At 39.9% G+C, this 23,982-nt stretch overlaps 1 protein-coding gene across 2 annotated transcripts in view; it reads left to right on the top strand.

Moving 5' to 3' along the window:
- MRPL13 (mitochondrial ribosomal protein L13) overlaps nucleotides 1-12,757 on the top strand; it is a 48,326-nt gene extending 35,569 nt beyond the window's left edge. Inside the window, exons 6-7 of one of the 2 annotated variants that reach the window (XM_047726740.1) lie at nucleotides 151-272; nucleotides 12,474-12,757. In XM_047726740.1, the coding sequence (XP_047582696.1) occupies nucleotides 151-272; nucleotides 12,474-12,495 (144 nt within the window). In that variant the 3' untranslated portion in view covers nucleotides 12,496-12,757. Of the gene's footprint in view, nucleotides 1-150; nucleotides 277-12,473 lie in introns of those variants that run through there. The other variant, XM_047726741.1, reaches the window with a different exon arrangement.
- The last annotated feature ends 11,225 nt before the right edge of the window (nucleotides 12,758-23,982 follow it).

A 23,982-nucleotide genomic window follows, 5' to 3' on the forward strand; every position in this document is an offset into this window, starting at 1 on the left:
ATACTTTACAGGGATTTTCATGGATTTGTAGATTATATTATTTTCCTCATTCTGTAAATTTTGTTATTTTTTAATATTTATTAAATATTACTAATTTATTACTAAGGGATATATTTTAAGAAAATTAAACCTAAATTTTATTTAACCTAGGACATACCAGAAGATATTCGTAAGAATTTAGTAGAAGAGCTTCCTCAACCACGAAAAGTACCCAGACGTCTAGATGAGTACACACAGGAGGAAATAGAGGCTTTCCCAAGACTGTGGTCTCCGTAAGTCTTTTCTCTTTCCTTTCTTTTTTCTTTTTTTTAAGCTCAGTTTAGTATCCCATCTGTTTCCTTAACCAAATGAAAAGATCTTGAAGATGGGAAGAGTGAACTTTATTTTTACTCCCTTGGATACTCTTTCCATCTTCTACCTGTGGATAAATTCTAGACTTTGGTATTAGAACCAAAAAGTCTCTAAGTCTTAAAACCTTGCTATGTACATGCAAGGGTGTTCATAGGTGCCTATAAGTTGTCAGATATTTTGTTTGGGATGACATTACTTGGATTGATTATGGTCTCTTAGAATCATAAATCATTATATTACCTAAAACAGAGTGATTCTCCATTTTCCAGATTGCTTCCACTAAACTTGAGAATATCATCTAATGAAAAGTCATCAGTTCTGGATAATTAATAGTCTTGATTCAAATAGAAAAAATAACAGACACTTCTTACTATCCTCTACATAATTTCCTCTGTCTGAGTTCCGGGAAGCTGCTTAGTGTTGACGTACTACCTCCCATCTAATTGCTTCCAGGTTTCCTTATCTGGCCTACCAGGGTCTTCATGACCTGGCTCCTCTCTGTCTCTGAAGCTTAAGTTCTTTCCACTTGACTAGTCTAACAATAGCAGCCTGTTGAAGATTGTCAACATTTTCACACAATTTAATTCTTCCTTGTCTTCGTTTTGCATTACTTTGCCTAAAACAACATGTCCCTCCCCCATGCTCTGAAATAACTCTCACTTATTCTTTAGACCTTAAGTTCAGATCCCATCACGTTTAAGAAGCCTTGGGTAAACATCAAGACCAGGCTAAAGCACCTGGCCATCTTCTGCCACAGCACCTGCTGTGTAACTCTGTCATTACCATGGTCAGCTCGTGAGGGGCAGGGGCTGTGTCTAGTTCATCACTGCATCCTCAGCATGTAGAACAGTACTTCCATCTGATGGGTCTCGGGAACATTTACAGAATTTATACAGTAGATCAAAAAGGGAACCATACATCCTTATTGCTGGATCTACACTGGGCATCTTGTCTTCTCCTAAACTCTGCCCTCTGTGCTATAAAGTATACTTATTGTACACTTTCCTTTTCATTTACTACATTTATTCTAATGTAATTAAGTACCTGTGTGATTTTTTTTTAAATGTCTTTTGCTAACTAGATTCCATGAGGGAACTCCAGGTTGTCTTAATTACCTGAGCATAACATCTGGCACATTCAGTAGGCATTCAGCCAATAATTATTGAATAAATAAATGAAGAAAGCAGGTTTCCTGGTATCAACTTTTATAAATGACATTAGGAAAGAATCTCTAGAAGATACGAAGTGACGGTGGTAAAATACTCCAATTTAATACTAGTCCTTTGTGCTAGAATCATTGAAATTGATTGGCTTTAAAAACACTTTGTTACTTTTGTTTCTGTTCACTGTATCATCTGAATTATCAATTTTCAGTTGACAGTAAATGAGTGATTAACAGACTGTATATGAAAAATTGAAAAAACCAATTTTATAATGTCTGATGATATCCATACCAGCTAGTTATCAGGATACATCCTCATGATAAATATTTTTCTCTAAAATAAAGAAGTGCATTTTCTATCACTCCTTAGGTTCTGGTTTTCATTGCTTGACGATGACCAGAACTATACATTATATGACATGACTTGAGTCTAACAACTAAGTTTAGTCTGGGGTGATTTTCTCCTTCTTTTGACCTTTATAGATGCCTACTTAATAATTTGCCTTCTTTTCAAAACCCAAGAGTCTATTTTAATTCTTTTTATTTAAATTCATTTTTAATCCAGATTATGTAGTGACTTATTTATTTATTTTTATTTATTTTTTAAAGATTCTATCTATTTATTTGACAAACAGAGGTCACAAGTAAGCAGAGAGGTGGGGCAGGGGGCGGGAAGCAGGCTCCTCGCTGAGCAGAAAGCCTGATGCGGGGCTGGATCCCAGGACTCTGGGATCATGACCTGAGCCGAAGGCAGAGGCTTAACCCACTGAGCCATCCAGGCGCCCCTATAGTGACTTATTTAGATAAATCAGTAGTTACTGAAAATAAAAAGTTTTACTGTTTGTTTTCCATGCTATTATCATTACAGTTCTTCCTGCATTGGCATCTGAGAGATGAGACTTCTGCACTTGGATAAATTCTATACTTTTGGAAAAATAATTTTAATTTAGCTTGTTCTTAGAGACTTACATAGTCATTTATTGCAGATATATTCAATGTGCCTTTTCCTACTTAAACTACATAGAACTTTTATTTACATTTACAACTGAACCTACATATATGAACACTTTTCTAGGAAGACAAACATTTTTAAATTCTTTTAAAGAGATGTACAAATTGAAATTAATCTCTAATTTATGAAAAACATTTACTAGCTTAGATTTATGACTCTGGAATCTTTAATTTACTACGAATTCACATAATATAGACTTTAAACTCAGCATTCAATTAAAAACGTGCACCTTGGGGGAGTTAAAAGGTATTAAATGGGGGCTCCTGGGTGGCTCAGTCAGTTTGGTATCTGCCATTGGCTCAGGTCATGATCTCAGCGTCCTGGGATCAACCTTACATCCAGCTCCCTGCTCAGAGGGGAGTCTGCTTCTTCCTCTCTCTTTACCCCTTACCCTGGTTGTGCTATCTTTCTCTCTCTCAAATAAATAAATAAAATCTTTAAAAAATATATATAAATAGAAAGTATTAAATGTTTGGGGCACTTGGATGGCTCAGTCAATTAACTGTCCAACTCTTGATTTACACTTAGGTCATGATCTCAGATCATGAGATTCAGTCCCACAACAGGCTCTGCTCTCAGCAGGGCCTCAGCTTGAGCTTTTCTCTCTCCCTTTGCCCCTCCTCTTGCTCTTGTGCTCTCTCACTAAATAAATAAATAAGTCTTTAAAAAAAAAAAGTTAAATGTTCATTGTAGAAACTATGCATAAGATACAAAATTAAGGTAGTAAATAATCTCACTTTAGTTAACTAATTTTGGTGTGTTAGCTTCCACTGTTTCTTTGTGTTTGTGTGTCTATGCCTTATTTTTTTTTTCATTAAAAAGGAAATGTAGGCACATAAAGAAAAATAATTTGACTAAGATTGCATGATTGTTAAGTGGTGGGTTAGGGATTCAAGCCTAAGGTCATGATCCTGGGTCATGGTCCTAACCATTCTGCCCGAGTGCCTCTTGTAGCATCTTGGTTAAGTATACTTAAGTCATATGTAGTTCTCAGATAGTTTGCTTTATAAAGTTACATGCTAAAAAAGTATTTTACGTAATCTTTGGGTTTTGGTAGTTTACCAGGCCGTATGAAGTTCTGGAAGTCCTAAGAATGTCATACCTGATTTTTTTATAGAAACACCATCATAAATGAATTTATATTCCTAACCAAAGGGGATCTGTTGTACCTTTATTCTTTTTTTTATCTAGAAATACTAAAGGTGTTATTTAATCAAATATGTGACCAAATAGATTATGCATTTGGAGTTGTATATCATGAATAAAGAGTACTGGTTAAACTGCTCATTACACTAAGTGATTCCTGGCTCATTTAAAACAAATCAGAAGATGACTAAGTGCCTTTATTATATTAATGGAATTAGGAAGGGCTTTTCTGTAATTATTTTTAAGGAGACTTTTAGAGAAACTTAGAGTAAATTGATGAATTTTTTTAGTAACTACTGTGGAGATGTATTTTCCTGCCCTTTCTTTTCATTCCAGATTTCTCTTTAACAGGAATATGCATTAAGGCACCAGTCTTTCCTTTGGGCTTTATTAAAATATGATCTTTCCTTACAGGTAGCCATATAACTTCCCCAGATGATAATGTGGGTATATACTTACATATTACAATTTAGATGGTCAGGGCTGTCTATAATAGAATTTCCCACATGATGAAAAAACTCTGTATCTGAGCTATCTAATACAGTAGCTCCTGGCCACATGTGGGTGTTGAGTATTTACACTGTGGCTGGTGTGACTGAGAAACTGAGGTAAAAATAAATAAATAAATAAATAAATAAATAAATAAAATACTTTTATTTTATGTAATTTTAATTAAGTTTCATTAGCCCCATGTGGCTACTGACCCCTTTAGTGAATGTTGCCATTTTAGTTGTTTACCATTTCATAAAGTTCTAGTATTAAATATTACAGACATTAGAGTAAAAATGAAAATACCTAACACACTATGTAGGGCTACCCATTGAAAATGGGATTTCTCATTACTGGTAGATTTGCTTTCATGAGAAAAATGTTTTTTTTTTCTCCTTTTGGAGAAGGAGGCTGCTTAAAATACACTCTCATTCCACCCAAAATAGCTAAGCCAACAATATAATCTTCCTTTGGAATGTAGTCTTTGGAATTTAGTCAAGATAGATCAGATGGTGAATCTGCAGAGACTTGACTGAAACAGATGTACCTGGATTGCACCTAAGTCAGCAGACACAAAACTAGCTTGCTTTGGTTTTTGTTTCCCTAGTAATGAAATTTTAAATGGGTTTATGGTATAGAAATGTACATTTTTAAATTGGAACTATTATTAGCTTTTGGTCAAATGTAAGTTTATTAGCTTTTCTAGTAGAAATAAAGCTTTTGAGCAACGGTCAAAGAGTGATGATAGTCAAAACTAAGCCTTGAATCCATTAGGTGATTAACAAAGTTTTTTTAATCTTAATTGAAAGCTCCATTTTTGGGATTTCATTTAAATTAAATCTTTTACAAAAGTCTCTGAGGCCTAATATCGGTTTATGCAGATTTTCTTATGCTAGTTGTGTAGCCGTTTTTAAAACAATGTTAGACAAGAAGGAAGGAAACTGATATTTATGAGAAAACAACTTTTTTTAATAACTGAAAGTCATTTTCTTATATGAGAAGTATTGCCTATAAACCTCACTTCTTAAATTAGTCGATATACTTGGTGTATTAGTATTTTTTATAGCTCATATGTACATATATAGATTGTGTTAGAATATGTTACGAAGTTATCCTTTGTTTCTTAAAGGTACAAAATAAACGTGTGGTTGCCATGTGCAAGTGATAATTGGAGGGTGTGCACTTAGAATTTGTCAAAGAAAAAGTAACAGCACTGTTTTTTTCTTCACAATTCATTTCCCTGGGTTGTAGCTTTCAAATGGTCAACTTATTTTAAAGCTGTCAATAATTATTTCCATAATCATTGTAGTTTTGCCAACACATTACAAAACCACAGTAATCATAGAAATTATAATGCTGTCACTGTAATGGAAACTTTTCATTATGTAGGGTAAAAATAAAACTTGGATCATCAAAACTTTTTTATTTTCATTTTTACAAAATTCTGTAGGAGAGCTTTTTTTTAGGACAAATAAGGCATGTGGAAAATTTCATCTTGAGTTGCTCCGCATAGTCCACAGAGTGAGTGGTGAAACGATACCAAAAAGAAATAGATTTTTGTGTTCCTCACTCATTAAGTCTGTAATGCTTTCTTTTAAGCAGAACCCTCACCTTTGGGGCGCCTGGGTGGCTCAGTGGGTTAAGCCGCTGCCTTCAGCTCAGGTCATGATCTCAGGGTCCTGGGATCGAGTCCCGCATCGGGCTCTCTGCTCAGCAAGAAGCCTGCTTCCCTTTCTCTCTCTGCCTGCCTCTCTGCCTACTTGCGATCTCTGTCTGTCAAGTAAATAAATAAAATCTTTAAAAAAAAAAAAAAAGAACCCTCACCTTTGCATAGAAACTAAGTATGGAAAGTTCAGCATCACTAAATCTTGAAAAGAGATGTTTATAATGAAAACCCACGTCCCCAGCGTTTAACATCCTCTACAGGGTGTGCTGTTGGAAGTGCGCCTACAAAGAGGGTGGCAGGGATGGAAGTGGAGAGATAGGAAGACAGTCGTGATTGGCCCTGAATTGTCTCTGCTGAAAGCAGGATTCAGTTTAGCGTGTTTCCTGGGTGATGCCTCCAGCACTGTGGAAGGAGCACAGGTGCGTGGACATGAGCCTTGGAAAAGGACGTGGTGAGCATCATGTGTAATCTAGTCTGTAGCTCTACAAGAGAGCAGTGATTTAAACTTATACGTGTCCTCCCATAGGAAACCTATGAATTCAAAAAATCTCCTGATTTTCAGTTGTATTTAAATTAATACCCAGAAAACAATATTTTTACCTATGCCTCTTTTATAAAAGTGCATCACATCAGAGGCTTTATTTAAATACCATAAAGAAGGATTTTTACCTTTTCAAAACCCATAAGGAATTGGGATCTGGACATCTTCAAGATTTTCCATAATTTTATGCTAGTCTGGTCATATGGCATTTTCCTACAAGATTTAACCTAATTTGCTGCTCTTCGCAGACAGAAGTTATTAGCCGGACTTGAGGAGCAGGGTTACATTCCAATTTTCCCATTATTTCAACCAGCTCAGCACTTGCAAAAACTGTATACCTCAGTATTTCCAGTGCCGAATTTTGCTCAAATTAGACATTCTAAACTTTACTGTTCTTTTGGATATGAACAGTTTAGGACTAAAAACAATCTCTACTTGAGCAACCAAACCGTTTTTCCAAACCAATAGAGCTTATGACTTAAAAATGATAATTGAATGTAACAGCAATTCCTGTTTATTTTAACTGAAAAAAGCAGTAAGTAGATTTAAAAAATTTAACAGTCCTATTAATTTTGGTTTTTGTTTGTTTGTTTTTTAAAGCACAGTTGAGCTTTTTTCTAATCAGGATGTGGTGCATGGTACAGTGCCTGGAGAAATGAGGATAGAGGCACCATTATTTTGCCTCACAATTTCCTGTACGGCTGACATCTTCAGTTCAAAGAATTTTAGTTCAAGGAATATGCGATGTCACCAGATTTCCTCTCATTGTTTACTCTAAATAGTTTCACCAGTACAATGGAAATGACTTAAAACTCAATCAAACTGACTTTTTATTGTTCTTAAGATTACTGTCTAAATATCCTTGTTTACATATTTTGTTGGAATAAGCATTATACTGACGAATATTATTTATGAGTGAAAAGACATAAGACCCAAGGGAGAATAAGATATTTTTGAAATTTATTACACTTAAGTTAACACAAAATTTCATGGATTCACAACTGGAATTCAAATTTTTTTTCTTCTGAAAAAATAAATTATCTTAATGGGACAAATAATATTAAGTATCTAACTGAAATATCACATAAACTATGTGTTTTATAGCTTTATATTTCATTTTGTTCACAAACCTAATGGGGATCTCTCTCATCATTTTACAATGAAAACTGAAGTCTCCCTAAGGATTTTTCCTGAAGTCAAAGATAAATTCTCTTATGGGAATGTCCCCATTTTCAGGATAATTAAAATGTGTTGGCCTCTGTCATTTTTTGTCAAGAATTTGAATCTCTGAATTCCTGAGAGGTACTTGTTTCATTTTAATGAGTGGCTGTATTTTACCTGTTTCATTTAGTGAGTGGCTGACAACATTTTGAATAGAGATGTCAGTTGTAAAGGATTTTCTATAGAAAAGAGAGAATTTTGCAAGAGGTGGTATGATTTTAACGTTCAAGTTTCTGAGCAATCACAAGTACCATAGAATACTTGCTCAGACAGCCCTTATTAAATTCTGTTTCCTCATTCAAAAAAGTGATATTTTTTTTTTTCAAGCTATAGTGCTTGAAGGCAGTTTTCTGCTGGTGGCAAGAATTAAGTACAAAATGAGTTACTGCTGGAGAACATTTAGTAGCTATCTAATTTTAGCACAGTTTAGAAAATGAATTAAGGAAAGTCCTCTGTTGGCTAATTCTTTGAAGATTCATTAATCTCCCAAATTACCCTAAGTGTATATATGAAAGCTTGACACTTTTAGCTTTCATCTCAGAAGTCAAAGTGTACATATGTGTGTGTGTAACTGTGTGTGACTGTGTGCACATCTCCCTCTATGAGAAACTGCATGGTGTAAAGACAGGACTTTGTCTTGCTCAATGTTGTGTTCCCAGTGCCCACAGCTAGACGTGACACTCAGTAATCTTTGTTGAATGAATAAAGGAGTGGAATCTGATCTTCCTGAAAGAGGAATTAACTTAATTCATTAAGTATGGTAAATTCTTATTTTGGTCTTTGCTTCTTTCTTAAAGCTAGATTAACAGTTACAGCTAAAATAGAAATTTTCCTTAACAGTCTGTGCTTTAGTGTAACTCTGATATATTTAATTTTGGATACTTTGTATTACATATATAAAGAAAATGTTATGGTAATTTTGTTAAAATATAACTTATTTCTGTCAAGAAAAACATTTCTATAAAAATCAAGAGATTACCTTTCTGTAACAGCATTTGAAATGTCTCTTCAAAGATTTCCTGAGATTATTTTAGAATACTGTTATTTACAAAAACATTAACCTTACATAAGACTATCTTTTATTTTAAAACTTCACGATTTTTTATTTGCACTGAAACAGCGACAAATAATTAAGGCAAAGAAATATAGAATACAAATTTTCTCATCATCCTTCTAGTAAAGGATTAAGCTATTTAACTTCATTAAAGTTTCAAACAACATTTAAGCATCCGTACTATGAAAAGCAATATACTAGATGCTAGGTGTCTTCCTTTTAATAATTATTTAATCTAGTAACTACATTGACTACAATTTAATCTTTCTTTGATGATAGATACCAAAAGAATATCCAGCCTCAGTACCTGTTACCATAATTTAAAATTACTTAACTATTGCATCAGAAAAGCATAAAACTGCCTATTAATAAAGTCCTCTCCTGGGTAAAGAACTACAAAGGATACTGTGTAGCAAATGAAATCAGCTCTAGCTAAGGAAGAAGTTGTGTTACCTTCTCTTAGGCACAGCATGGTTTTAGAAATTTACTTTATTTGCTCCTTCAGCATCTTCAAATAGTCATCCCCTCTGTCTTATGAGTGTCTGTGTGCAGCCTACATTAACCTTATAGACTTGCTAAGTCACGCTGTGGTCCATGGACCAGCATTGCAGTACGTGGGAGCTTGTTGGAAATTTAGAATCGTGAGCCCCTCTACAGATTAACTGAGGATTTTTACAAGAGCCCAGGCGATGTGTATGCCCACTGAAGTTGGAGGGGCACTCAGGTAAACAGACCTCCCCTCCCTTTCTTATCTTGGATTTCTTTTAGTGGAAGAAGGTAAGCGGTATAAATGCATTGTATGCGTGCCTGGCTTTGTGTATATGTATGTGTGTGTGCGCATGTACATGCAGAAAAATAAAACCGTATTTAGTGTAAAAACCTCACTTTCCCCACAACGGTACCTCCTGAACATCATGTAATACCATTAATTGCCTCCAGTAGGAGTTGATGTTTCTGGCTATGCCAACATCTAAAGTACCCTTGGCCATGATACTGTTTTCCCTTCCTGGAAGCAGATCAACCATCCATAAAAGATCCTGATTAGTTTCCATAAAAAAAAGGAAAGGATGAGTTTGTAAAACAAAGCAGCATTGTCAAGTCAGTGACTGTACTGTAATGACAGATATCTTACAGGTGTCTGCTTTTTGGTGGGCCCAGTGCTAATTGCTGGAAGCTTAAGCTCAGTTACATGGGGACCCTGCTTTCAAAGGAACCAGCAGCCTACCAGAAGTCAGAATGAAATGGTGCATGCAAGTACTTGCAGTCAGAAGGTCTGCACTAGGTCCTTATCCACTTCCTAGCTGTGTGTCCTTAGGCTAGTTATCCAGCTTCTCTGAGCCTCAGTATTGTCAACTATAAAATGGGATTGATAAAAGTGTCTTTTTCACAACAGAATAAAATGAGATAATGTGTGTGAAGTGGTTAGTATACTTCATGGCATCTAGTAAGCTTCAGCACATCTTACGTAAGTAACATTTATTTACATAAATAAAGGCAAGTATAATTTGAGAAACACTGTAACAGAAGTATGCATGATACCCTCTGGCAGTTTTACAAAGAGGAGTCCGAAGTCAGAAAGGGAGGTCGTGGAGGGCTACCCAGCTGATGTGATTTTTGAGGTGGATTTTGAAGGAATAGTCAAGTCTACCAGGCAGAAAAAAGCTCAAGTACCCAAGTCGAGAGGTGTGAAAGTTTTTATCTGGGTGGTATCAAGTAGTGTAATGGGACCAGAATGTAAAGGAAAGGGATGTAGAAGGAATAACTCAGAAGTGTTAGCTGAGGCCGTGCCATGGAAGGTTAGATACTGGTTTCCAGGGTGTTTGACTCGTGACAAAGCAGTGGAGGACTCCTGAAGATTTTTTAGGCAGAGCCCCTTGATATGCAGAAGTGGGATGGAAAAGAAGGGATCTGTGGTAGAGACTCTGACATGTCTTTCTCCTAAACTCCACCTCCTAATTGCTAGTGCTTGTCATGTCCAAATCTTACATATTCAAAACCAAGGTCCTTCCCTTCTGGTCTGTTCCTCTGCCTGTATTCCCTATCCTGAAAAAATCAGCAACATTGCCATTCACAGAGGTCTTCAAGCTGAAGGGAAGAATCCAGATCCATCCCTGAATCCTCATTTTCTAGCAGTTTCTTCTTCCTCCCTCTCCCTGGCCCCTTCCTTCTTCCCATCCCTTCCCACCCTCCCCACCAACGTGGTACTTTTCTGCCTCTTAAATCCTGAACCAGCCCTTTCTTCCCACTCATCACTGCTACAGCCCCAGCACAGCCCTCTTCTTTATCCTCCTCAGTTCCCACCAGAAAATCTTCTGGAAACAGATTGCGGCCTTATTAGCCCCCTATAGCTTTTAGGTCACTGCCTACTACATACTTTATATCACAGATTACACCTTTCACACACATTTCCAATTTTATTTGTAAATCCCACTAAAAGGTCTTTTTGTCATCTCATTGTTACTTAATAAATTAACCTTTGGTGTGGAAACAACTAGACTGTGACTAAGCACGTGGAGTGTTCTTGAGTGGAGTTGCAGCGACTTCTTGTCAGGACCTCAGCTTCGAAGATTCCTTTCTGGTGGCATCATCACCACCCGCTCGTCATAATCACATGAACCAGCTTGACAGCAGAAGTGGTTTCTTGAAATGTGCTGGTGTCTTTGACTGGGAACTGCTCCCACCGAATGGAGTGACAAGCCAAAGATGAAAAGGATGCATTTCGGAGCCACATTCGCCCTCGGACCACACTGTCGTTTCCCAGACTTCGGATGCAGTTTTTACATTTGGAAAGAGACTTCAGAAACGGTGACTTAATTCTGCAGTTTCTCCTCTAGTCGTTACAGAACGGCTGATACGGTGAAGCCTATTTGGCTGGTTTCCCAGATCAGAGCCTTGTTCCTCAGAGTTAAATAATAACTTGAAATTGTAATGTCGTTTATTTACTCAGCCACTAGACTGTTGGTCTTCATAGCTGAGCTGTCTGGTATCTTGTGCGTATTCTGTTGAAGAAAACATGCTGTGAGTGGAGAAAGGGACTAGATAAGCTATTTCAGGGCAAACAGAGTTCATCTACTTTTTAAAGGAATTCAAACTATCATATTTTTACAGCTGTTTCAAAAACATCTAGTTTACTGATTACAAACTTCCTTCTGAAACGCCCATGTGAGCTCAACACCTACAAACACACCTATGGAAAAGATAAAAGGACACTTTAACATTTTTCACATCTTGTAATTTCCCGTTTTTCATTTTCTCCACTGTTAGGATTTAAAAAGTGTTTTTTGTTTTAATTTACTGCTGGACGTAACTTTCAAGTATGGTTAATCCTGTAAATGCATGAATGAGGAAAAGATCAGTTATGTATATGTAATTAAAATATCAGAGGCCTTGTGTTTATACATTTGTGTATGTATCATAATGAAAACTAAATTTTGCCTGATAAAATAATATAAATAGGGATATTACTCATTCAGAAATTGCCTTGATTAGGTAAATACATATGCTGATATGGATTTTTAATGATCATAGCAGTCCTTTCCATGAAAAGGTCTTTAAAAAAGTATGTATTTAAAAATGGAACAAATTGAATTCAAGTTTTTAAATACTGCCTTCATGCACAGGCACAAGGCAGCTTATATTTATACTCTCAAAAGAGCTTGGGAATTGTTGCTTCATGACGATTTGACTCTAGTGTTTTTCACCAAAAATCTACTATTTGTAGAGAATTTCTCAATGAACAGTTTACCTTCATTTTAAATTGAAAACTAATCTTCTTCATCAGGCAGGAGAAAATGATTTCACAAAGAAAGACTTGTTGATTTTGTCTTTCAGACCTGAAGATTATCGACTCTAGAAGAATGAAAATTGCAGGAAAGAGCCACGCGGTGACGGCAGCTTCTTCCTGAGGAGTCTCTCCCGAGCTACAGGCAGAGTGAGACAGCTGCTGTGTTTTGACAAGGAACTTGACATGGATGCTGAAAGCTTATGGAGAAGGCTCTGGAGGTGATACTCCTTAATAGGAAATTGCAATAAAATACATCATTTTATAGAATTATTTTATTATATAGTCCAATTTGAATTGCTGTAAGTGATGCTAAGAATGAAACTGCTTACTTTGTAACTGTTCAGTTTTTCATTTAACGAAAACACATGCCCAGGGTAGCAGCGCAGGTAGAGTTGCTGACAAGTGCCCGTCCGTGTGGATTCCCTCGAGTTCTGCCGTCGCTGTTCTGCCCCGCACCCGGGGGAAGCACGCCCCACCTCCGCTTTTCCTTTCGGTGATTACCGTATCTTACCTCCCACAGTACATTCATCCTTCCAGCTCAGAAGCGTAAGGTTTGCACTGAGGTATTTACAAAGTGCAATCATCTTTTTTCCATATAGCTTCTTGGTCTCCAGGACGCCAAAATAAACTATGGCCTGTCTGCTCCCTGAAAATCTCACTGCCCTGCCTGTGGTGCCGCCTGCAGACCCCTGCACGATGCCCCCGTATCTTCTCCTCTTGGCTCCTGCTCACTTTTGTGCTGGACACTCAGGTTGGACTGCTGAGATAAATAGCCCTCACAGACTCTCTTCTTTAGGAATTAAGATGCCGAACCATTGTATTTGGGCATGTTTGTGGGAGTTTGTTTTTGTTTTTTTTTTTCTTCCCTTATCATAGCCAATCAAAGAGTGAATTTTACACCACTTTTCCCATTCATTCAGCAAACATGTGTTTGCCAGGCACAGTGCTAGGTGTGGGGAAAATAGAAATCACGTGTTTCTTCCCCCAGCACCTCTTGCCCCTCCAAAGAGCATACAGTCTACTGCAGAGTGGAAAAGGAGCTTTAGAGCGACTGGTCAATAAGTGCACTTGGGTGTCAGAGACGCAGAGGTAAACTGCGTACAAGCTGTGATGTAAGTATGTGTAGCGGAAAATTCAGTAACTTTTAGAAGAGGAAGTATTGCTAGTAAACACCTGCAGATGTCCAAACACAACAGCTTTATGTAAATTCATTTAATCCATAGGGCAACCCTATAATGTACGCAAGGTAATCCTCCCCGTTTAAAACCAGAGATGCCGAGGTAGCAACAAGTCAGCGACTTGGCCAAGGTCACAAACGTGAACTGCTCAGTGGTCATCAGGATTTGAGTCCAGGCAAGTCTGGTTCCCAAGCCCATGGACTTAGCCGCTGCTAGCTGAGATAATGAGTATTTGTTTCGGTCTCACAAAGTCTGTAGTAAAACAAGCCTAACCTGGTACAGGTCGACAGCTCCCATTCGCAGGGAAGTGGCAGTTCTATTTTAAACTTTTGGACCAAAAAAGAAGCCTCCTCCCTTCGCGATGTGGTAAGTGTAGGTGTGAGTCAGAATGAAACAAACCTCCAGCTCCTGATTGCAGTAGCTTTAATAGAGAGGGAACTGGTATAACCTGAACACCTGAAGCAATGTCTGGTACATGTTCCTTGGCGGAGAAAGGCTCACTGAGGAAAGCCCTGGTTTCTGACAAAGCCACAGGGTTTGAAGAGGTGAGAGCAGAGCCACGTGCTCTACAGTAACATTGAGCCCAGTCCTCATCACGTTCAGTAAGATCATGGACACTGACTGCCATAAACCTCACTCTCACTCACTGTGTGAGAGCCCCTTTGGTGGGGGAGGGGCCGCCTGACCCTACAGAACCATCTAGAACTAAACCAAGGCTATGTTGGACTGAGTGGCTCCTCCTTACCATTAGGTGCTAACTCCATTTTGCATACGGAGAGAAGCAGAGCGGGAGGCTTTTGCACTCGGTAAATGGCCTTCCGAAGCCGACTCTACTAGGCCTTCCACGGCCTGCCTTTTTGCCATTGCCCGAGAGTTTATAACAGCCTGACCTGTGCAAGTACTAAGAAAGCACAGCCACAGCAGCCAAACAGAAAACACAGCTCGCTGTAGGGGACCCAGTAACCTCAGCCAGGAAGCCAAGCCGGACCACTGGAATCCCATTGGCTCCCATTGAAGTCATGACTGAAATGAATAGAAGAAACAAAAGAGAGCATTAAAAAATAAGAGTTCTTACAGAAAAAGAAGGAAACTGTAATTATTTCAAGAGTCCTATGGGAAGGAAAAGAAAGCTGATAGACAAAATAGATTAGATAGGGCGCCTGGGTGGCTCAGTGGGTTAAGCCTCTGCCTTTGGCTCGGGTCATGATCTCAGGGTCCTGGGATCGAGCCATGCATCGGGCTCTCTGCTCAGCAGGGAGCCTGCTTCCCCCCCTCTCTTTCTGCCTCTCTGCCTACTTGTGATCTCTCTCTCTGTCAAATAAATAAATCTTTAAAATATATATATAGATAGATATAATGGCTATGTGTAATGTGTAAATCGGTGCAGATAAGAAATCAAATGACTAAAACCAAAATTCTATTGGTTCATATGCAGTTTTGGACTATTAGCCAACACCAGGTAAATGTGAAAAACACCACCCAGCTGCGGGTAATGACCTGTGGGAGAATAATACGAAACACCTCCCTCAGTTTGGCCCAAGTGCATTGCCTGCTGTATTTTCTCAGTAAAACACAAGGAGGAGTCCTGATCATTAGCAGCAGAGGAAAAACCTTAAGGATTGCAAAGGATTGCAAAGCTCTGAAATGAGAGTGTGCCATTGCAGTAGGCAGTCAGCCTTAAGCAAGCACACCGACAAACATAGGAGACAACACCGAAAACAGAAGAAGAGCGTAACCTTAACTTCCCAAGAGTCACCTGTTTTCCGGGCAACTGAAAACTAAAAAGCGCTCATTTGCTGTGGGTTGAAGATAACCCCAAATCTGAGGCGGCATGAGAGCACTTTGTGTCATCTCATCTCATGTGGGGCCACACAAACAGCTTCTTTATGAGAGGCAGAAACTAACAAAACAATAAAAATTGGATTTCTGTTGGAAGCTTATGCAGAGGAACAAAAGCGGGGACAACAAGCCACAGCCATCTACCTCCGGTATCCCATTTCCTTCAAAAAACCTGAATCTTCCTTTTACTTATTTTCCATAGTTCAAAAGTCACAACCCCTCACTATTAACACCTCCACTAAGCAAACTTCATGTCTTGCCAAAACAACATTCTATATTTACTACAATGGTTATTAGAAACGGTTTAAAATTATGGTAGTTTTCTTGAGACGGTACAAGTTCTGAGCTTCCTGCCCCAACCCTTTTTCCCATAAGCTCTGTTATTTTTGGAGTGCAAAATTCCGCCATTCAAGGATTATTTTTTTAGGAACGCATACGCCGCATTATAGGGCAGACGGCTGTACTTACTGTAATCTCTGGTTTGGCACCTCCTTCTGCCAGGCCGACTTTCGCAGGGTCCTAAGAGGTCACACTCTCCAACCCCAACAGAAGTGGCCACATGGGAGATACTGTGCTCAAGTCTGGTACCATCCCCTTGTCCAGTCTGAGCCCAAGTCGAGAGCACCTCCCGGGAGGTGCCTCTCTTATAGGCACGATGGTGCTCTTACCACAGCCTGCCCTCTCCTCCAGGCGGGGGCCACCTCAGGGATTCGATCAGCACCTCGCAGGTGGGCCAACATAACACTAGGTTCTACAGCACGCCTTTTAAAGGCATTGGTTCTACAGCAGGCCTTTTAAAGGCACCAGAACACAATCCTTTTCTTCCCTGTCCTAATTGCTACTCCAAATTTACAAAGTGAATACGAAGAACTGGGACCCGTGGGACTCATCATGTCCCTTGGTGTAGACAGGCGGGGCCATGTGCTGAGCCAGAGGCGAGGGTTGTGGTCACAAAGAAATGCTGCCATCTTTAAAAATAATTGCAGGGACACCTGGGTGGCTCAGTGGGTTAAGCCTCTGCCTTCGGCTCAGGTCATGATCTCAGGGTCCTGGGATCGAGTCCTGCCTTGGGCTCTCTGCTTAGCAGGGAGCCTGTTTCCTCCTCTCTCTCTGCCCGCCTCTCTGCCTACTTGTGATCTCTGTCTGTCAAATAAATAAATAAAATCTTTAAAAAAGAAATGATTTCAAAGCAGCATTTTGCTTTACTTGTAAGGTTTAATTTAAACGAAGGAAGATTAAAAAAATGCATACAAACTGCCGTGATCAGATTCCCAGCATAGTTCCTTCCTCCTCTGTCGTGAATTCCCTGCTAGCTGCATTCAGACACCATCCCTGTGCTTGTGCCCCATCTTTTTTTCCCTCTGTGCTGCATTTGTTTTCTGACCTCCTGGAGAAGGGGCTTAGTACCACATGTAGCCAAGAGCAACATTAACTGTCCACGTCCCTCCTGGCTGAAAACTTCCTGGCGGAACAGGTAGCAAGGTCTGAATCTGCAAAGCCTTCGAGTCCCCGGAGGGGTTGTGCTGCCAAGCTCCACAATGCTGAGTTTGAACTGGACAGAACCCTCCTTAAGAAGGTATGCTCTTTCCAAGACAGGCATGAAGGCTACATTTCAACTTAAACACAGGCCCTTACAGAGAAATGGTATTTTTCTCTCGGTCCAAAAATCTGAAATCAGAGAGTTGAATAGTTTTGCAGCATCGCGACTGCTTGGGGCTTCACCTTAAAAGAATGGAAATCTGAGACCAGCTACCGGTAAAACAGACGCGGGCCCCACCCGCACCCCACTTCTAGTGGGCTGGCAGCCAAGAAGGTTTCGGATACATTTTCCACACGAAGACAGCACAAACAGGACCTCAGAAGGAGACACACGTTTGTATCCGCGCCATTTGGTCCCCGAGAAACCCTTTGATTTCAAACAGATCTTTATTTCAAGGCTTAACTTTGCTTTTACTGCCCTCACTTTCAAGTCCAAAGTTAATACTCGCTGAAGCCTTGCAAACAGAGGCCACTAGAAGACCCTACTGTTTCAAGTGCGACCCCCGTGCTTTTCAGGTTGCTGCTTCGAGGCTCCAGCCCGTCAGCTTACATTAAACTGCTCAGAATCACACTCTGGAATGAGGGTGCCATCCGACACCTTCCTTCGCAATCACAAAACTAAAAGGGGTCTTGGTATTTGGAGAAAATTGTGAGCATAATGTAAGCAACTGTCTGACTTTTTGGCAAATTCACAAAATCCAAATAAAATATTTTTACAACTTGTGAAGAAAATATGGCCCGTTATTTCATTATTATGCACCGTTACTAGCACCATGTCTATGTAGAGGCAGTAAATCATGGAGAAACGTGCATATGTGTATCCTTCAGAAAATTGGACCCCGAAGTCTAAACTTTGGAAACGGCGATTCATCAGCCGGCTCTCAGGTCTAGATTAACAAAGGATCAGCTGCTGTATTTCATTCAGCCATTCAAACAATATTTATGTTCCGGAAACTATTCTAGGTGTTTGAAATAGATATGGGAATAAGTTTCCTGCTCTCATGGTGTGCTATTATGATTTATAACAAGAAATGCATATATTTGGTCTGTTTCTGGCACAGAGCTAAAACTCTTGGAATTTCCTGACTGAGGAGAGTAGTAAAGATGTGTTTTGTTATGTTAATGAGATGACTTTGGGCTCCCACCTAAGGATGGGGACTGGTTACCAGGAGAACCAGACACATGAGTAGAGGATTGGACCCGCAGTCCCACCCTGACCTCCAGGGAAGAGAGGGACTGGAGGTTGAGTAAATCACCAATGGCCAGTGAGTTCATTAGTGGTGCCTCTTGTAAAAAAGTCTCCGTAAACCCTAAAAGGCCAGGGTTCTGAGAGCTTCCAGGTTGGTGAACCAGAATACAGCCACAGGTTGACATGCCGGGCCTCAAGGGGAACGTTGGGACAGAAGATCTTCTGTTTGGGACCTGACCCAATGTGTCACTTTATCCAACTGTTGATTCGTATCCTTTTAATATGCTCTCTAATAAGCTGGTGATCCCGAGAGCCAACTGGCTGCCTGAGTTCTGTGAGCCACTTAACAAAGCAATCAAACCCAAGGAGGGAAGCGTGGGAACCTCTGATTTATAGTCAGGCAGGAGGCACAGATGACAATGCAGATTTGTCATTGGTATGGAGTGGGGGGCTGAGCCCTTAGCCTATAGGGTCTGTCTCCAGCTCAACAGCATCAGAACCGAGTTGAATCTGTAGGACGCGATCAGTGTCCACAGAGAAGGGAATTCATTACTTGAGGTGTTCAAGGAAAAGCACACGTTGGAATCAGTGTCAGTTTCATACTGGCCTCTGTACTCTAGTGAAGGGATGCGGAGAGCAGATGGGATACATGGCCTAGAGAGAGGTTATAGACAAGTCATATTCGTAGGTGTAAGTATGAGATCTCTCGGCTATCGACACAGCCCTCTTGCAGAACACCACTCCAAAGCGATCATCTGCTTTTTCTCCTCTCACACGTGTGCAAGTCGGCTGGAGTGCAGCCACGGTTTGAGTCCGGGTCTGTTGCACACGTCTCTGGCCATCCTTGGGCCAGTGGCTCCCCGAGGCATGAGGCACGTTCTCACGGTGAAAGGCAGAAACACAAGAAAGCAAGCCTACCATGCAAGCAAACGTCAGACCCCTGCTGGTGCGACGTGCAGGGACATCCAGTGCGTGTCATGCTTGTGTCTCATGCTGGCTGATGTCTTCCAAGGCGAAGTTGAGGCACTGGGAGGTATTTTGCTACCTTGGAGATAGAGGAACTGGGTGGGGAAGTGGATATTTTATATATTTATATTTTATATACAATTTACCCAAAGTGCAAAGGGAAGAAAATGTCCGATTCTGTGTTTTTTAAGACAGAGCCAGCAGGATTTTTGACAGATTGAAAGAGTCGGAAGGAAAGAGGTGATCCACTCTGCCCCTTTAACCAAACCTCTGAGCACTCGCCTGCGGCTTCCCTCACCCCAGAATGCCAAGACGGTGAAATAAGGAGGAAAAGGAAACAAACTTGAGTCTTCTTTTTTTTTTTTTTAAAGATTTTATTTATTCATTTGACAGACAGAGATCACAAGTAGGCAGAGAGGCAGGCAGAGAGAGAGGAGGAAGCAGGCTCTCCGCTGAGCAGAGAGCCCGATGCGGGGCTCGATCCCAGGACCCTGGGATCATGACCTGAGCCGAAGGCAGAGGCTTAACCCACTGAGCCACCCAGGCGCCCCCAAACTTGAGTCTTCATAAGGGAGTGAAAAAAAATATATATATGGTTTTCTTGACCCTGCTTTTGTACCACACCCTCTCCTATTTCTTTGCTCCTTTTTGCACCAAGACTCATTCAAAGAGTGGGATATACTCGCTATCCCCATTTCTTTTAGTCCTACTCTTTTTCTCTTCAATTTTCTCAAACTTTTGCCTTTGACGTTCTACCAAAATTGCTTCTTGAAGGTTTCAAATGATCTCCACACTTTCTATTTATCTCAGAATTAAAGCCAACATTTATACCTCGGCCCATAGGCCAATATGTAATCTGGCCCCCGGTGGCCACTCTCATCTTACCTCCTGCAATTCTTCTGCTCCTTCTGCTTGGTCACGATAACTTCCTCAGTGCTTCTGGAATACTTCAGGCATCTTGTTACCGAGAGCCCCTATGCGCTCGCCATTCCCACTGCCAGGAAGTCTCTTCCTCCAGATCTATCCCCCGGGCTTACTCCTCTCTGTTCTTCAGGTCTCTGCTCAAATGTCAGTACTCATGAAGTCTCCTCTGACCACCTTATTTGACTATAGCCCTCTCCCTTCTCACCCTCAGCTCCTTCCATCCTCTTATTTTTACTTTTCCATAACCCGTTCTTCCTATGTGTGTGTCATTTACTTCCTTATGAGGTTTATTATTTATTTTCTGTCATTCTCACTAGAATACAAGCTCAAATGAGAGAGCGATTTTTGTGTGTCACTCTTGCGTGCACATTCCATTGTGCTTGAAATATGCCAGGGAGATATCGTTGTTGTGCCAATAACACATTCCCATAGTTCAAATGTACATAGTAACTTGTAGTGGTTCCTAACTTGGTTCCTAACCATCGCAGTGGTTCCTAACTTGTCTCCCAGACTCACATTTCTACCTTCACATTACATACTCCTTCTGCTCACCCGTGGCTTAGCCAGACTTGTGGCGGACAGTTCTGCAAGTTCAGACTCAGCCCTGCTGGCAGCATCCTATCTCATGAGTATGCTAGAAACTTCTTTCTGTCTCATAGTACTGTCATGCAAAGACAGTCCCCGAAGTTAGGAGTTAATACCCCCCAAACCAAGGCTATAACCAGTGGGACACAGAGAGTCAGAGGAGGAAAGCTTCAGTCTCCCACCCTCTGGAGACAGTTCTAAAAAGTGGTCTTCCACTCCTCAAAGCACATGATGGAACAGAATCCCCACAGCCTACAGTAGTGATCCTGACTATACATCTTTATATTGGCTTTTCCTGTTCCCTGTCTCATTTGCCCTGCTCTTTATTGGTTGCTCCTGAGATCATCTCCCAAATAATCTACCTGCCCTGAAATCCTTGTTTCATCCAAAAGAACCCGAGCCAACACATACCAAAATCCATCCTCACATTGAAGCCAAATAGATACTTCTAACATAGAGGTCCCAAACCAAACTAATTTGGCGAGTCCCTACCAGCTGGCCTAAAATCCACATACCTTATAATGCCTATAAGACTCTGTCAGATTTTTGTAAACCCATCTCTCCATTCTCATCTCCATCTACTTCTATTGTAGGACTGTGCATTTCAGTCCTTCTTAACCATTGGTAATTGCCAAACAAGCATGTCCTCACATCTCTATGCCATGGAATAAACTCTCTTCAACTCTCCTCTACCAATCCTATTTCCACCAATGCTCATACCTCTGTTCTTGCCAGGCACTCTTAAGTATTTCTTCTCCCTTGCTATCTCTGCCCCATGTAATATATCCACCATAACCATTGTTTTATTGTGTTATAACTGTTTATTGCTCCATTGGTGAGTTGAGCTTACCGAAGCAGAGAGTGTCTTTTCTCTTGTGTATCCCAGCACCTAACACAGTGTGTGGCTCATGGAATCCCCTAAAAGAGTGTCTGGCACATAATAGACCCATAGCCTATAATAAATATTTGTGGCATGAGTAACGGGCAGCTATATTAGCTACGGTAAGGCTAGCTAATGTAACACACACACACATATTTCTGGGCTGTTGTTACTCTATAAAAGTTTATTTCTTGGTCATGTAACAATATAATGCAGATGTTCCTAATCAGTTGCTGGCCTTTCGCAAAGTCATTCTGGAACCCAAACACCTTCCATCTTAGGACTCCCGCCTCCTAAAGGACCTTGGAGTCCTCTGCATTCAGGTAGCAAATGGAAAAAAAGCAAGTAGACAACACACACACACACACATCTTAACTCCCTTGACTCAGAAGTCATATATACATTTCATTGGTTGAGAACATATTATATAACCACACTGAGGGGGTCTGGGCAATAAAAATCTACTTTGTACTCAAGAAGAAGAGAATCGAGTTTTGGCAGAAGCTAGCCAGTACCTAACACAGAAGCCAATAGGAAATAATTGGTACTCTCAATATAAGTGTCTCTTTGGTGATACTAGAGTCAGGAAGGTAAGAAATCTTGACTTTAATCAGTTAAGGAAAGAATGTGTGGACAAGAAGTCCAAGATAATATAATCCTTCACAAGTAACAAAGCAGGTGACTGCTTCCAGATACACTTGCCTTTGCTGTAGTCAGGCTTTGCTTTGATAGGAATAAAAATTCAAAAACCAGGTAAATGTCAAGATTCAAAAATGGTGTCCAAGCCATGGTCTTCATGGTAAGCATAAATTATTCATTATTCCGCCGTCTAGAAATATGATGAGAGAAGCCATCAGCCTATTTCCACACTGCCAAGCTGCTGGGTTCATGGTCCCTTAGATCACTCCCCATCCTTGAACGCTATCTTCAGCCATGCAGGTATATTTCCAATTCCTTTGGAAAACACCCAGCTACAGAATGGTAGATATTTCAGGAAAAGAAAAGTCAACCTCCCCAAACCTATAGAATGTGGACAGAAGGTTCCTGCTCCCCGCACAACCAGTTTTTGAGTTGCATCTATTTTCTTTCCAGCTTTTCTGTTGCTCTCTCAGTCACGAGAGCTGTGGCTCTGTCCTGGTTTGATAAAACATGCTCACACTTGACAATGGAATAGAACCCATTGGCTGTGCTCCAAGGACATGAGCAGGCAGCCAGTGGACAACGGAGATTTAGTTAACAAGCCCTCTACCGGGGGTGTCCAAATAGGATAGCTGGAACGTGCGAAAAAAGAACTCAGTTTGTGAAGTCTAACCCTATTGGCTCCAAACTTGCCAGTTCACAGGTATTCTATGAGCAGGAAGTGAGAAAGGACAGGTAGAGTGAAAACACGGGCATTTTCTAAGAACTGACTTCTCTTCAATACATCTAGTCAGTAACACATCCAAATAAAAATGATTCCTCACAGTGAAAGCTGAGCTGGTTAATGATTCTGTGACATGGTTTTTAGCGCATAACAGGGATACAATTTCATCAGGATTCACTGATTTGGGCCAGATGACAGGCGAATGAAAAAGGGAGATAAATGTCTTCAGTAATTATACTTCCTTTTGCTGTTGGGCTCACTTAGTTTTGCTCTGTTACCAACAACATTCATTTTAGATCTGAAAAAAAAAAAAAAAAAGGTATGTTTACTTCCCTGGATTTCATTATAAAACTTATTTTAGCTTAAGTTGATGAAGCTGAATTTCACCACATGGATCATAGATCTTTTCTAATCAGTGAGATAAAATGCAATTAAACAAAGAAACAAACAACTAACAAAATATGGCAAGTCATGCCAGCATATGTTTTTTATTACTTAGGAAGATACAGAGAAAAAAATAAATCATTACCAACGTTTATGCATTTACAAATGCTACCAAAACAAGAAAATCATTCCACTACTCCTGGTAATGCGGTTAGCCTCCTGCCCCTTCAATTCTGCTTTTAAAATTATCGTTGCCTATGATCTTTCTAAATAGTCTAAAATGACTCATTTTTCATCTATTCCAAGTCATTAGTTATGATGAGGATATTAAGAAGTTTTTATAAAGCAGAATTTTATTTTAAAATCTTTTGTGATTTTCCTGTAAAGTATTACACTTCCAAGAGCACATGTTTTTTGCACAGTATTGTCAAAAATCAGCATTTCAGTGAAATTAATACTTTACTTAAAAAACAAAGCTCCCCAAAATCCTGTACACAGGACATAACCATGGCTAAGTGTCTGGAGTTTATTCACCCCAATCTTTCATTATGGATAGATGAGCAGAATAATAAATAAATAACATACATACTGTTCAGGAATTTGCTTTTTTCATTTAACAATACAGTTGAATATCGTGTCAGTCACATGTATAATCAAATTACTCAGTCTGATACATAACGTAAAATTATTGCTAGTTCATCCCTGTAGT

This window comes from Lutra lutra, chromosome 4 (genome assembly GCF_902655055.1).
Source record: "Lutra lutra chromosome 4, mLutLut1.2, whole genome shotgun sequence".
NCBI classification, from domain to species: domain Eukaryota; kingdom Metazoa; phylum Chordata; class Mammalia; order Carnivora; family Mustelidae; genus Lutra; species Lutra lutra.